This window comes from Python bivittatus, unplaced genomic scaffold (genome assembly GCF_059951505.1).
Source record: "Python bivittatus isolate LINGU-HERP-01145 unplaced genomic scaffold, Pbiv_v1 ctg000850_np1212, whole genome shotgun sequence".
Lineage (NCBI taxonomy): Eukaryota > Metazoa > Chordata > Lepidosauria > Squamata > Pythonidae > Python > Python bivittatus.
In genome coordinates this window covers 65334651-65351618 of record NW_028277112.1, presented here as the reverse complement: position 1 = coordinate 65351618, position 16968 = coordinate 65334651, and the positions used below count along the sequence as shown (strand labels likewise).

General features: G+C 36.1%; 1 protein-coding gene across 1 annotated transcript in view; it reads left to right on the top strand.

The window, feature by feature from the left end:
* PAX5 (paired box 5) overlaps window positions 1-16968 on the top strand; it is a 238428-nt gene that overhangs the window by 18978 nt on the left and 202482 nt on the right. The window contains exons 4-5 of the mRNA XM_088130025.1: window positions 3338-3402; window positions 6091-6219. Coding sequence (XP_087986151.1) covers window positions 3338-3402; window positions 6091-6219 — 194 coding nt within the window. The remainder of the gene's footprint in view (window positions 1-3337; window positions 3403-6090; window positions 6220-16968) is intronic.

The window sequence follows — 16968 nt, the reverse complement described above, 5'->3', positions numbered from 1 at the left end:
CCTATTTGCTGCCATCTATTGGTCATGTAGACTTTGCAGTCCTGATTTGTCTTGTACACTGCCAAATCTTGTCAGACTTACATCGGTTTACAACAATAAAACTACACAATGAAAAAATGTTCAAATGTTCACAATACAACAGATCAACATAGAAGAATTGTTCCATAACAACAACAAAATAGAAAATAGAGGAAATAAAGAAGAGCTCTGTCTTAACCCACTTCTGGAAGTCAGTTATTGAAGGGGCCAGTATAGCTTCAAGGGGGAGGCTGTTCCAAAGTATCGATGTAATAACCAAGAAATAATGTTTCCTAACCTCAATCATCTCACTTCACAAAAATGGGATAGCCCCAGCAGCTTCTCCTTGGAGGATCCCTTTGGAAGGGTCAGTTCTGATTGGAGCAGGTGGTCCTGTAGATACATATCTTTTAGCCCTAAATCATCCCATTCTGGATGTGGATATTTCTTTGTAATTCTTCTTAGGTGTAACCAGTGGAGCTTAATTAGTTAAGATATGCCAGAAGAATTCTCTCATCTCCCTTCCAGTGTTCTGGATTTGCATGCCATTTGCAGGCAGGATTGGTTAATGTATGGTGGAACTAACCATAGATTAACTCTTTCTTCTTGCCACTCAATGTTTGCCAGGAGGAAAGACTGGCTGTCCTCCAGCTTTAGCGCCTCTACTATTCCTTGTTCCGTTCTTACCCTTCTCCTAGTCATGGGCGTGGATGTGTAGGTTGATATGAAGACAGCAATAGAGTGAACAGAGGTAAAGTAGTGACTTATACAAGAACACAGAGTTTCATTTCTTGTTGCAGTGGCTTATTTATCCAGTCACTTTTCACTATATGTGAATTCACCATATATACCTTTGAATGCCCACAGGGAATTGTCCATATAGCAATATCCCAAAAATCTGAATATCCATAAGGTCATATGGTGGCACAACTGTTTTTCTTATCATAATAATTGGACAACCAGGTGGTCTGAACTTGCTGAAGTTAAGATGGTCCCCAAGTATGCTGTCAGAAGTGAGGAAGTCTGTAAAAAGCTGTGTGCTGCTAAAATCTCAATATTAAGAAACTTAACACTGTCTTATAATTCCATTTCTTGTAGGTTTATTAAAGACTTATTTATTATGATATTGTTCTGTATTATCTTTATTATAGATCAAGAAAAGTTTGAGGGATTTTAACAGGTTGAATCATGACTTAGTTTGTGACTTAATTCCCCTAATCCTGTTTTTCCCTTAAGGTGTTAGTTCTACTAACCATGAACTCACCATCCCTGATCCTTTTTGAGAACAGAATGCTTGCGCTTGGCAAACAGTTACTGCATAACAATAAATGTATACCTTTTACAATATAAACATGAAGTTTGCTTCTAGATTTTGTTTTAAATACATAGTTTTAAAGTCTAGCAACCAAAGGCTTGGGAAATATAAACTTATGTGGGGCTTCTGCTAAACAAACACGTAATCAGTGTTGTTCATAGATTGGTGAATTGTGCAAGCTTGGGAAACTAGATAGAGTAATTTGTCATGATAACTTTTTCAGCTACTCTACTGAAATTATTTATATCATCATCGTGATCATCATCATCCCAAATCATCCACTGCAGGATGGAGGCCTCTTCAGCTGCCTTCCAACTGCTTAGACATGCTGTGCTGTAAATTGTTTCCAGTTAAAATCTTGAATTGAGTTAAATAGTCTGCCCAAGATTCTTTGGCTGTTTTTTGGGTCGTATATAAAAAGGGTATTATTGTTTGAATATTCTAAGTATGGAAAACTAACAAATGAGAATAAAACAAAACTGGAACACAAGCCACCTGTTAAATATTATACTGAAACAGGTGTGTGTGTATATATGCATGTATGTATAGAATTATGGCAATTAACAGATGGTTAGTGGAGTGAAGACTTTATTCATTTAAGATATTGAATGTGTATCATGCCTATCTGCTTATATAAACAGTCGAGGCAGCTTATAAAAACTACAACATTAGAATCAATACAATTACAATCAATTAGCAGCTAAAAGGTTGGTGGAAGTGGTGGTGAAATGCACCTCCCTAAATTGGAAGCCGCATAATGGAAAAGGCCCTTTTCTGTGTAGGGAAGCTTCTGGCAGCAGTGGGAACTTCCTCAGGACTTCTTCTGATCTAGATAACTGGGTAAGTTTATACCTGGGGAGGCAGGACCTCAGGTAGTCAAGATTAGTGTATCAATTTGTTCTTACTGAAATCAGTGACAAGCTCACTGTTTGGGTCACTAGGAAAACGCATCATGTAGATCTCTTGTTTTAACTGTTCTTACTACATCTCCCCTGTAGATGTCCTATAGCAGATGTCCTGATTTATTCCACAACAGTATTATTTCCCCATCTGAATATACATGAAAGCCATAATTTTTTTTAAAAAACCTGTATATTTATTGTGGCAAATGTGGCAATAGGCCAAGTTATATTCCCTGTTTGTGCTGGTGTACATAAATTTGTTGAATGTAGGAAGAGTCTAGGTTTATATAAATGTCATAAAGATCCTAATTGGTAATAGTGTTAATGTTTGGGCACTTCTGCATGTTTGCTGTGATCAGCCAATGGAAGCTAGAAGGGAAGAAATCAAAATCAAGTACCTGGTTAAGGATAATGAGAGTTCCCCTCAGCAATATCTGCAGGGTTGCTCAAAACCTGCAAGGTGACAGTTGGGTCAATGTTGCACACATGTACAAAAGGGACAGGGCTTGGATCACAATGGTGTACCTGCCATCTTGCAGATTTTGACCCCCCTCCACGGACGCCCCTGCTTCCTTTGTCTTACTTTTAGAGCCATAACTAATTCAATAGTTTCAGTTTCCTTAGTCCTGATAAAATTAGTCATAATTAAATGCCACGAAGCCTATGACATGGTATTACTGGTGGTAATAATAATTAGTTGAAATCTGATTAATATCTATGGGATTTAAATGCGGCTTTCTTTCTTTGGATCTGAGGAAATTGAGGTCTTGGTTGTTGGAGTCAAATTGATATATTGTATTTGATTTTGGTTCATTTATTAAACTGTCATTCTTATCCTTTTGGTGGGGTAATAACATGACTGTTACTCTGACCGTCCAAGCTTTTCTGAATGTTGTACAATGCAAGATTAATTTTGTGAATATCATCTCTTTCTTACTCTCAACAAAATTTTCAGACTTTCACTAATGTTCTGTGGGATATACCACAGTCATGAACTGGTATAATTTGCTTGGACATTCATTATTCTTAATTCTGTTGCATAAATAATTTGTTTTCTGCTGTTATTTATATAATAGTAAGTAGGAATTTGTCTGTTATGCAGGATTATTCGGACAAAGGTACAGCAACCACCTAACCAGCAAGTCCCAGCCTCAAGTCATAGCATAGGTAACGGAAACTGTGTGTGTATGTGTGTGTGTGTGTATTCATTCTAAAGAACTTTTAATCACTCTTATGGCCAGAAAATTCTGCATAGAACACTTCAGCACACGTACTAATGCACCTTCTTTATCATTCTCCAAGGGCTGAACATGGTAAATGAATTTTATAAATACTGCTAAAAGGTTTTGAATTTTACTGATTATTATGATAAATAGCTTTCACCATGAGACAGAAAATTGAAATCTAAACCAAAAAAAAAAAAAATCATCCCACTAATGGGGGTCTATAGAATGTCAGATAATTAAAGTAATAAATCAAGAAAAGGATAGTTCTTCATAACATTTTCTGCACCATTAGTCAGTAAGTAGTTTTGAATGTGTTTTTTTTTCTTCTATCAACCAAGCCTTCCATAATTCTTTGTGCACTTGCAATTTTGAGTGAAGAGGTAGCAAAACTTTGAAAACTTTATTTTGCTCTCTCTCTCCTTTTTACCTAATTCAGATGCATATCATCGAATGCTAGTCATTGAAGAGTAATAGACTTTATAGGTTTTTTGGCAGAGTCTCTGACACAGGAACAGAACTGCTTAAAATAAACTCAACTAATTTGAAGTACTTACTTAATATATTCAAGTTGAATCGCTCCTGCTGAACCAAAGAAGAAGAATCAAAGTACTTTAACTTAACTCATTTAAAAAATAGATTACCACAGATGCCTTGATTTTATTCTCTTTACAGGAGAGATTCTTTGTTGAAAATTCCCTCTGTAAAACCCTTGAGAGAAATGAATTTCAGTAAATTTTACTTGGATTAAAAACAAGTTTATTAATTTGCAGCTTTGTTTTAAAAATAAACAACTGGGTTAAAATGAAATTCATCCTTTTATTCCAAATTCATCACACTGATTTCACTTAAGACTGAATGGATTTAATTCCAGTTATTTCAGCTCAAGCTATGGACTGGGGCTATAGAAAAGAAATGTTCAATCTATTCATCTGTAATAGTCCCTCTCACTTCAGTTCAATTTTAGGGTCTTTAGTGAGTATCATATATTGCAGTGATAGCCTGCAGGTCGCTCCTGACCCTCTTGGCCCTTAGTAAGGCCTTAAAAGCATGGCTGTTCCCCTGAGTCTTGGGTCTGGGATGGGTGTGAATGTGAACCAAGTTGCCTTTTATTGACTTTATTGGATATGTTGTTTTTATCTAGATGTTTTGTATAAGTTGCCCGGAGTCACATTGTTCAAGCTGGATGGCCATATAAATTTATTTAAATAAGAAACATTTAAAAATTAAATAAATGTGTATTTCCCCACTTCAACAGAAAACAACTAATCCAATAGATCTGCCCTTTCCACCTCCTTTGCTACACTGTTAAGGCCTCTCTAGAAGGGAAGCTCCTGAATATTGTAGGTAATATCTTTTGTGATTATACTGAGAGGGGAATGGATCAGGCAGAGAAATCACTTATCCAAGGTTCCTGATTTTGAATCGTGTTTGACTTCTGAATTTGTGAAGTCTAATTATGTGGAATACATATAGCTTCTTAAATAAATTAAATTGGATCTTTATTAGCCATAAAACCAACAATGGATGGCACTGATATGCACGCTGCATACTGAGTCCAATTTCAGTGTGTATTTTACTCCAAGAGTCCCAGTGAAATCAAATTAACTCAGAACTGAACTGAGTGAATTCTATCATTTGGCAGACTGAGTTGCCTACCCCGGCAGGGAAGATTTTGGATATTATTGGAGGGCAAAATAATGTTAGTTATTTAATGCTTTATATGTTTTGCTTTTGTTAGAGATCTCATTTGCAGACCAAGAGATTCTGCAATACACAAGATCCAAAACCTACATCTCATTTTCTTTTACTCTAAACATAAAGTGCTAATGCAGCAACAATTGTTACTACAGCCCTCTTTCTCTTCAGAGTGCAAATGTCCTAGAAGTGGTTTCCTTTGGTCTATCCTACAGGACATCTAGAGTGTTTGATTTAAAATTAAATTTAAATCCCTTTTTATTGTTATTTTGTGGCCCCAAGCAACAACATTATTCCTTTTCAGATTAATTTATTGCAACCAAATGGCCTTACATAAGTTATCCTAGAAGCAAAATTAAATTATAGCTACCATTTTTTTGTGAGCTAGAGGAGAGCATGAGTTAAAAGTGAGCTGTCATTCATAACATGTCTCAGCCACGACCTCATGATCTGCTCTTAGGATTAAGATGATTTCCCATCTTAACATGGAGATATTGACACTACCCTAAGTTGGAAGGTGGTTGTATTGTGATACTGCTATGATGCATAGGAATATTTTGAACCTTTACAAACTAACTACTACATCTTAAATGGTCCAAAAAACTAAGTTTAAGATTTTCACCACTGTTTCCCTGTTCCCTGCATCCTTTCTCTCCAGAAGCAAAATTCCAGAATTTTTAGTCACTGATAAAGTAAATCAGAGTGAATTATCTTTAGAGTGCCCACAAGAGCTCATGCCATTAATTTAGGGTTTTTTACTATACCAAACTGGAAGACCTACTTGAAATTGACATTCAAGTGACTGCAAACAGTCTCTCTTTCTCTCACTCCCCCTTTCCTCCTCAAATTTAATGAAAGAGATGATTGTAAGATGTTGAAGCATTTTTACTTTTTATGTTGGCTTGCCTATTGATTAATTTATTTCTACTTACAGCCTCCACGGGGTCTGTGACACAGGTGTCTTCAGTAAGTACAGATTCAGCAGGCTCCTCCTACTCTATTAGTGGAATTCTGGGAATTACGTCTCCCAGTGCGGAAAGCAACAAACGCAAAAGAGAGGAAGGTAAAAAAAAAAAAAATCACATTATTATAGTAAAAAAACCAGTTATATGGAATTGCGTGTTCTAGTCTCTATTGCTCTATTTAACATTTAATTCCCAGTGCAAAGGTACCTACCTTCAGAAGGTAGAGACAGGACTTCTTTGGGTAAGTTAATTTTAATGGATTTTCTTAAAAAGCAGAAAAGTATGTGGGTAGACAAAATAATCCACTGGAAAAATATGAATCAATCTATCCAGCAAGCAATGTGCTTGAAAAAGGATAAAGCTTTTGAATTACTCTTTTATTGTACCCATTTTGGGAATATTATATTATTCTATTTTGACATCCATGACTATTTTTTAACAAGAATTTAACAATTTTAAACAAGAATAGGGTGAAAGAAGGATGGAATTCTAGCACCATCCCAATAATTACAATGTTGGAGGCCTTGGACTTTCTGAACAACAATGTGAATTTATGTCAATACTGCATGAAATGACAACATGGTTAAACACCTGTTGCATAATTGTGTTAATATGAGAACTGGGCAGTACCTCAAATTCTTCTTGCATTTTCAGTTTTAATTGGGGGGCTCATGTAACCATTCTACTGTTCATTTTGTATTTTCTAGCATTCAGAATAATATAAAATCATAATGTATAAAGCAGTAGAGTGAGTAGAGGCAAGACAATGTAATTTCTTTTTTTTGGATTTGATTGAACCAGATTTGTGAATTGTTCAACACAAGTTAATCAGTGTTGGCATCATTCAGCATGTCCTGGCTCAAGCCACCTTTAAAAGACTTTTCCAGGGTATGCCTGTTACACACTGAATTCTCATTAAGCCTTTTATAAAACTGGATCAGTGTGCACTGGGATGTAATCTTTAATGAGATTAATTTGTAGCTCAATCAACCGAACTTTGATTAAACTGTGTGAACCAATTTTAAAGAACAAGAACCAATTTTAATCAATGATTCTATGCACCCAAGGAATATTTCTCCATTTAAAATCTATTTTGATTAATATGCCAAAACAACCAGGAGTTTTAAATTATGAACAGTTAGCTTTCTTTGAAATACGGTAGTAGCTTTTATTTATTAAAAGTTATTTAGATTTCCTTCAATTATTTAAAGCACTCACATGATTTTAGTAATGTTCAGTATTATTTAACTTACAATACTTAACTGACCAGTGAAGAAACTGCTGTCTAATCAATTAATTCTAACAGGATACTCTTAGTAACTTTCAAAAAATCAAAACCTTTTATTACTATCACAGAGCAGAAAACTTAACTTTTGATTTCATTCTCAGTATATTAAAATGTGTGAACAAGTGAAATAGAATATTCTGATTATAATAATACAAGTAAAAGAAGGGTTTGTCCAATACAGTTTTTCTAAAGATCCAATAAATTCCTATAGATATGAAAGCCCTGATGCTTATCTATCGTATTGGCCTTGTGGTGATAAGAACAGGGACATGGTTGCAATGTAAACAAAATGCATTTAGATTTGCTTTAATGGAGTTCCACTTTCTGCAGTAGAAGTACTTCAGGTGAAAATCTATTCACAACTGCATCTTCATCCATTAATGATCACAGTGAGCTTTATTATGAATAAGAATTAATGCTACTGGCAGAATGTTCATATCATTACTATTCCAAGGACTTTCAGTCTAAGTAGGTAATCAGTCATCAAGAATCGAGCAATCTAGGTCCCTGTGTGAATAAATTCTTAGCTCAACTACTATTGAGGGTTACTTGATGTCAGTATAATCCTTGAATTCTACTTTTGAACCAATGTAATATTAATTCTTAGCATTTCTACAGCATTTTTTAAAGGTTCAGAGCACTTCACACATAACAATAAGCTTTGCAGAATGTTATTTCATATTGTATACCAGTGTTCCTTGGGGTATTAGACTGAAACACCTAGGATCCCCAGGCAGCATAGCCAAAATCTGACTAGGAATTCTGGGATTTAAGAAGTTAGAAACAAATAATAAATATCTCCAAAATGCTACTGAGTAAATTCATATCTTGGAACCAGAACCACTGTCATTACACTTCAGTCTCAATCAGTACATAATATCTAATTGATATCTAATAATTAATATCTAATTAATTAGGGAAAATGTGCACATTTGAAATTGTACAGGTTCAGTTTGGTTCAGTTTGTTTCCTCCAGCTGTAATGCAGAAGTAACAGATACAACAGTGATCATGGTATCTCCCCTGCCAGGTAAGTATAGTTTATAGTATAGACAAAGAAGAACAAATCAAAGCATTCGTTCAGTGAACAAGCATTTATTGCAACATTCATAAACATTTCTCATTAAACATAACCAGACAAGGAAGAGAAACCTCTTTGTTTATACCTGCAACTTTCTCTGGTTTAATATTTCCATTCCAGTCTACATTAAGGGATTAATATACTTTAGCTGTTATTTCATTTTGCAAAATTTAGTTTTGAGACCTGTCAAATCTTTGTTAGCCTATGTTTCTTATAGAACTTTCTAAGAGCTGTGAGGGCAACATAAAGATTTGGCAGGCACATTTCCCTCATTTCTATAAATCTGAATTGCTTCCTATATTGCTCTATCTAATGTCTACTAATCTTTGGTATTAGTATTTTGTATAAACCATGGTGATTAACATAATGCATTGCATGAGCCCAGCCAATTTTATTTAATTTTCGAAAGTACTGTGATTTTGAAATATGGTTAATTGCAATACTGAAAAAATACCTTGAAAGGGAAAATCACAATCATGTGTATTCATTTTTATAACTCATCCAAATATTAAACAAGTTGGACTAGATAAACTTAGTGGGGCTTTGCTGAAGGGAAAAAAAATCCCCGGGGGAGTCCCCCTTTATTAGGTCTACTCTATCTGGGGTGCAAAAATCCACATCATCAGTAGCTGGCAGCAAAGAATTACTTTCCTGTATCTCTTTGCTACCATCTAGTGCTCATATGGATATTTGCAGCCTGGACTATTATTCTAGAGAGTAATAGGACTTGATGGACCATGGTGGCAATTAGTGCTGCTGGAGCTGAGGGGTTCTGGAGAATATGCTTCTGGGCCCTACACAAAGCATTTCTGCCTCTCCATCTACTGCTCAGCCCTGGTTGTCTCCTCTGTTTAAGAATAAAAGGAAAAAATTATTCTTTGTTCCCATCCTGCATGGTCAGGCATTCCTCTAAATAAAGGAATGAACTGATCACTAATTTTTTAAGCACTTCCTTGTTTCCAGCCAATCCCTCTTTTTTTTCTTTTAGCGTGAAAACACCTTTCACAGCTGTTAGAGGTTTCTTTAGTGTTTCTCCCCAAATCTCAGCACTTTGGGAAATGAAGGTATTAGGCAGAATTATTTGCAGTTTTACTCCACAATGTCTCACCTCACCTCACCTCACCTCACCTCACCTCACCTCACCTCACCTCACCTCACCTCACCTCACCTCACCTCACCTCACCTCACCCCACCCCACCCTACCCCATCTCTCTTTCTATCCTATATCTTTACCAGACTTTTTGAGGGCTCCTTTTTGTAGGATTTCAGGAAACTATCCCTGGTTAACTGTGCGCTAGCACTGAGCTCTCACCAAAAAGCTGGAGTCTTTTAATGTCACTTCCTCACTTCTGGCAGGGAGCCTCTGCTGATCTCAGCTTCCTCTGTAAATGGAATAGCAGGTTTGGACCAACTTGCAATGAACTCCAGGCAGAAATAGCTAGTCTGTTCTCTACATAAATCCTATACAGAAACAACAAAGGATATATGATGATGATGATGATGTAATAATATCAATGCGATTAACTTCAGTCAAGCTTAGTAACCAGAATGAATAGAAGCAATGGGGAGCAATGAAAAATATGGGAATAAGTGTGGTTTTATTGGGAACAGAGGGCATGTAGTCCAGATTTTGCTGTTCAGGTGGTCAATGAGAAATGTTTCAATAGGAGACAGAAATTTTATTGTATGTTTGTTGATTTAGAGAAAGAGTATTATCAAATGAATAATTCCTGAATTATGGAATTGAAAGCTGCTTGTTGAATGAGATGAGAATATATGATAAGCAAAACATGTGTGATGATTAATGGAATGCTTAGGAAATGGTTCAGCATTGATCAGAGAGTAAGACAAAGTTCTGTAATGCTCCCTTAGTTGTTCAGCATATTTACACTTTTAGTTGTGTTTGTTGCAGATGTGTTGGTTGGGGATGTGAATGCATGTGTGATTTTTAGCAACTATTAGACAGATTGTACAATGCAGAGAGGAATATGGATTTGAAAATTAAGGAATCAAAGACCAAGGTAATTATATTTGACAGGGAAAATGAAGTGGACAGTTACAAGTTATATATACATGGTAAAAACCTAGAGCCAGTAGGTGAATTTGCATACCATAATAGAATGTTTACTAAAGATGGGGAAATGGATGGAGAAAGATGGGCAAATGCAGGTAGAAAAGTAGCTGGTAATATATAATCTGTTGCAAGTGATGAATGTTTGTCAAAAGAAGCAAAAATGGCTGTGTGTATGAATATGCTTTGGCCCAATTTGTTCTATGAAAGTGAGAATTGTGTATGAGAGGAGAAGCAGAAAAGTTGAATGTAGTGGAAATGGGTTATCTGAGAAGTATGTAACAAAACATGAAGGAACAGGGATGAGTTGGTGAGAACTAAATATGGATTGAATAAAAAGTGAAAGACTAGTACAAAAGAAGTACTTTAAGGTGGCTTGGTCATGTAGAGATAAGAATGAGGAATGACTGAAAACAAGTATATGAAGAGTTGGGTTGAGAGACAGGGGGAGACTGAAAAAGGTGAGGTTTAGTGGAGTTGATCAGATCCTCAGAAAGTAAGAGTAGAGAGGAAGAAGAAGAAAAGGTAAAATATATGATGCGGTGTGGTGGAACCAAGGATGGTTTGCAAGAACAGAAAGGTGTAGAGAACTATAATGTATGATATTGGTGTAAACTAGATTTAGCTATAACTCTTTTTCTTTTTCTTATCTCAGGCTTTAATTTCTTTTTTAAAATATTATTTCTTACTCCTTTTCTGCACTTTGCATAATGTTGATTATCCTGAAGGAACTAGTGAGATGGCTACATCTGTATATCTGCACGCTTCTTAGTTTGTACACATCGTTGCAGCTGTTCAAATTTTCTTACTGTTTGCAACTGAATATTTTTAAAAATTATATATAACCCTGTATTTCATAATGCTCAGAATTTTATTTTTGTAATTGTTTTACAAACTTTAAAGCTGCCTAAATTGTAATAATAACATTGTTAGGTTCAAATGCTGCTGTTTTGTAGGAGCACAGCTGCATAAGAATCATTGGACAATTAAAAAATAAAGAATAGAGATTAATTTTTCACTTAAAAAAAAAAGTCAGATGCTTCTCTCTATAGGCATGGGATTTTTCTTGACACAATTAAGTTGTTTACATTTTCCTAATTTTCCATAACCTACCATTTTCCCCTCTGTTTACTGTCTATTTTGGGAAAACAAAAAGCAAAAATGCAGAAGGACTTCATTTCACATTTCAAGTGAGCTTTGTTATTGCAGGGGAAAGCATGGGCAGGTCAGTGTATGGGAAAAAAATCTGTTAAAAGTAGTTGTATTTGTGGCTTAAAATCTGAGTGTAGACAGAATTTATTTCTATTGTTGAAAGGTAAATAGTTTTCAAGCCATTCACACTGGAAAGTTGAAATTAACTTACTCTGTATTGTTATTTTATATTTCAAGGAGCCATTTAAGTTAACATTACTGAAACTAAAAAAAAAAAAAAGCAAGGACTCACTCAAATGGAACTCAACTCCTATGGACTGCATATGGAAGTGGTTTCCATTTGCTCTTTACAGGATGTTTATGGATTTTCCAGCCCTGATTCCAGCCCTAAGAATTCCTGGTATTTTCCCATCCAAATATTAACCCTACTTTGCTTTTAGGGATCAGCCAAATGTAACACATTTGCCACTGGAAATGTGTTTCCACCCCTACCCCCAAAAGTAAGTAAGTAAGTAAATAAATAAATAAATGGCAATTGAAGCATCTTTGCATAATATATAGAATCTAAGATACCTCCATTCTAGACTGGTGGAAGAATGCAGAATTAATTGTAATCTGTTTTTCACATCCTGCTGTTTTTGAAAAATGCAATCCAACATATTAATGTAGTGACCACAATTGATTAATGTTTAAATACTTAATGTTTAAATATTTTCCAGAAATAGACGACTTTATCAGATGATAGATATATCCTAGGGATCCATGATACTCATTACTGGAAGGAATGCCCCAATCCTAGTTGTATTAGTATCATTTCTGAGTGTATTGTTGGAAGACCCAGGTTAGGGGCAGATCATCATGGAGAAAATCTGTCTATGTGGTCACTAAGAGTTGACACCAACTTGATGGCACATCAATCAATCAATCAATCAATCAATCAATCAATCAATCAATCAATCAGAAGTACCATTTCAATGTTGCTTGGCAATTCATTGTATCAGACTAAGTTCCTTGTAATCCAGCATTCTTCTTCCAACAGTAGATCTCTAGATCCATTCATAAACAAGGCAGGCTGGTAATAGCCACTTCCTGTATTTGTTCTCAGCATCCGTGGTCAGGTTGACTGAGAGGAATAAGAGATATAGAAAAGCAGTTATGGATCAGAAAAAGGTACAGCAGGAAAATAAGAACTAGTAATCAAATAAAATAACTTGGTAATGTCTAAGTATTGAAGTCTAAGTTTAAATTTCATTCATGTGTTTATGCTGAATGGCATTGAGTCTTAATAGATGCATATGCATTCATGCCCATACACTCGCACACGCGCTCTGATTCAGTGAGTGTAGTCTATAAATGCAGAAAGCAATTGTTGAAAGTATGGGTGAACCACCAGGAATGTACTTTACCTCTTAACTACAGACTGTATTCCCATGACGTGTTTCCTCATGGAAAACTAAACCCAATCTTCTGGGCATGTATGACACCATAAACTAACCAGATTGGTTGTGTTTTCACCATATGTAGACTAAGATGTGATTGGTTATTTTGTGATTCTGATTATGCGTGAATACAGTTCTAGTAGGTGGATGGTGCCTTCTGTCAACTAATGTGCTTTTGTAGTTCAGGATAGGTCATTTCGTACCTGTGTGTTGCGCACTTGCTAACGAGGTATCATTTCATATACAGGGATATTTTTGCTTGTACGTGAATAGTGGCCACTTTTGATGGGAAGAACTGGGAAAAGATGATTGTTGAATCATAAGATGAAATGCAATCTCTAACCAAAAATCCAAGGCTCCAGTAAACATGACTACAGTAGTCTGATGACACTGTATGCATCTAATTATTCATCTGGTTGAACAGTATATATCATACTTTGGAAGTTGTAGTATTTTGGCTGTTAATGCAATATACTCTTTATGCACCTGTCCCAGAGACAGGAGATATGTCCCACTCCTCTGACCAAGGCAGAAGACCTCTATTCGTTATGAGGTCGGGATAATTTTTCACTTCTCATCAGGTGCTGCTGCTGCGCCCTCTTGTGGCAGGGATGCATTTAACCCTGGAAACCAATCAAAGAATTCCTTTCTTTCTTTAATGGCTTCAGGCATTGAATGCTAACCTTCTCTGTATCCAATCTGTTCCAATGTTAGCATATGTGTTGCTGAAATGAGCACATTTCCGGGGTTGCACAGGTTAGTGAGCTGCACTGTCTGACAGTTTTTAAAAGTAAACTTAGCCACTTCATATACAGGTAATGGTCTAATGGGTATGGAATTGAGGCCCTTCTTTAGTAAAGTAAGGAACTGGGTTTTTAGAATTTTTAGAAACACAATTTTAATAAAAGACATGTTAGCTCAGTTGTCTCAGTATATATGTCCAAAACATTTGAGGACAATAGTAAGGGCTAATTTGATTGTCACACTTTTGTGAGTATAAATCAGTATGGATTTTTCAGGGTTTGGACATCGTTATTTTTCTTCTAACTCTTCCTCAAACAGAATTTGTATAGTTTTCTAAGCCCTGCACAGTGTTGTGGATCTTGTTTGGCTAGGGTCTTCTATCAGGGAGAGAGAGAACAAATATAATGACAAAGTTTCCAAGATGTTTGGTAGTGAAAAGGCATGCACTTTATCAATTAAAGTAGGAAGCATTCTTCTTTTTTGTAGCCAAAAAGTTGTACTTTTCACGTGTGGAAAAGTAAGGCTTAGTCACTTTCCTTCTGCGTTTCTTCATATGACCCCTTTCCAGTTGTTCCTCCTGACTGAAATGAAAGCAGTCCCAAACAAGGGCTTAACAAAGTGCAGTCTTTCTGAGGATGCACGACTCTTTGCATTTTTGCACCAGGAGGACTTAACTGAAATTGCCAGTAATCAAAAATTGCATAATTACTGTTTTCTAGTAGAGACTGAAATCCAGTCGGAGGTACAAGGGCAACCTCTTTGACTTTGGGTTCATATGTTGTGTCAGTATAATTAGCTCCACCATGATGACATTACACAGCAGTTTTAGACAGCTGACAAGTCCTGAAGATTCTTTTGGGGGACACAGTGATTGTGGTCAAACAGCAGTGACATTAAATAGATGGCATGCTGTTTGTGGGAAGCATTTTCCATCTAGGATTTGCCAGATAATAACCTAATAGTGCCAGAGAAAAAGTAAATATGTGCAAGTTGTATTTGGTTATGGGAAATTTAGAAACAGAACAAGTAAATCATTGTAAGCTGATCTTTGCAAACTATTACTCTAGCTTTAGTGATCCTTCCCTATTCTCTTGTGATAATCATGGTATCAAGCCTAGTGCATATATATTATAAAGGTATAAGATACATTGTTATGCATTTCACAACCATATACTCCTTAGTATAGTTATGGTGATTAGGGCACACAAATTACATTCTTAAGAATTTTTTTCTAGGCTGCTTAAAATACTTTATTCATGTATGATGAGCTCTGAAGGCACCATTCTGAGTTTTCAAACTGTAAAACTGAAATTAGCAAACGCTGCCCAAAGTTAAACATAAGAACATAAGCAGTGCCTTGCTGGATCGGACCACTGGCCCATCTAGTCCAGCAGTCTGTTCTTCACGAATCCCAGTAATCTCCCAGCAGAAGGCCCTCAGGGAGACACACTGCCATCAAGGCTAATAGCCATTGATCCCTATGACTTCCGTGAATTGGTTCAACCTTTTTTTGAAGCCAGCCAACACCACATCTTGTGCTAGTGAATTCCAAAGCTGAAATACACATTGTGAAAAAAACCCCTCCTCTTGTCTGTCCTCATTCTTCCAAGACACAATTGCATTGGGTGACCTCTGGTTCTAGTATTTTGGGAAGGGAAAAATAGCTTCTCCTTGACACTTTATCTACACCATACATAATTTTGTACACCTCAATCATGTTGCCTTTCATTAGCCTCCTTTCTAAATCTAAAAGCTCCAAATGTTGCTTCCTTTTCCTCACAGGGAAGTTGCTCCAGCCCCTTGTTCATCTTAGTTGCTCTCCTCCGAACCTTCTCTAGTTCCACCATATTTTGAGGTATGGTTACCAAAGCTGCACACAATATTCCAGATGTGATCGCACCACTGATTTATATAAGGGCATTATGATATTGACATCTCTATTTTCAATAACATTTCTTATTATCTCTAATATGCTGTTGGCCATTTTTTTTTTACAGCAGATGCACACTGTGTTGACATCACTTTTAAGTTAAGCAAGGTGCATGCCATAGGCTGACACTTACTCTAGTATAGCGAAAGAGGTGCATCTTGAGAAGTTACCAGATCAAAGTTCACCAGAGTCATCTACTTACAAAGCAGCCATAAGCAAGCAAGGTACTATTCCTTAATTCAGCAACACTGAAAACTTATAATAATAATACTGCCTTGCTTAATGGTGGACTGTAATGCTGAACATTTATGAAAACATGCTAAGTGCACTAAGCCAAGTGCTATATAAATTTAATATTCATATTTAGCTCAAGTTTACTAGTGATTCTTAGTCTTTCAGTGTGGTATGTTATATACAATATATTTAACTACTTACTGCTAATTAATGATATATTGGAAAGTTATAACCTCCAGGAGACTTTAACATCCCTGGCTTAATACCTGCATTGCAGGTAGTCCTTGTTTAGCGACTGACTTGTTTAGCAACCTTTTGCAGTTATGACAGTGATGAAAATGTAACTTTATGACCAATCCTTGCATTTATGACCTTCGCAGGCCTGTAAAGCAAAGGAAAGCTGAAGTAAGGTTATAAGCACAGTCCATGGTTTCACTTAGTGACTGCTTTGCTTAACGACTGAGTTGCCAGTCCCAATTTTGGTCACTAACCGACCAAATATACCTGTACCATATATTCTTTTTTCATGTTCTCTTTTGTACTTGTTGATACGCTTTTTTAAGTGTCCAATTTGTTTTAAAAAACTCAAGTGAATTTAATTCTCTCTCATAGCAAATTTGAGTCAGTGAATGGCTATCAGTTTGGAGACAAAAGATTCATATTTAGTGATGGCACAAATTTGATGCAGTAGGTTTTTGTTACAGAGTGGTTACCTAGTTCTGGCTGGTTCAGTTGCTATCTATCGGCATTAGCTGCAATTGGTGCTTTTGGTGGTAATTCCAGATTCTGCCTTTCTTTCCTATTATTCTAAACTGTGCCTGTTCCACGGCTGGAAGTCTAGAGGTGATGCTGTCCCAACAGGCAGATTGATAAAGTAGACAGTTTGGAAGTGCCAACTCAAAATATTGT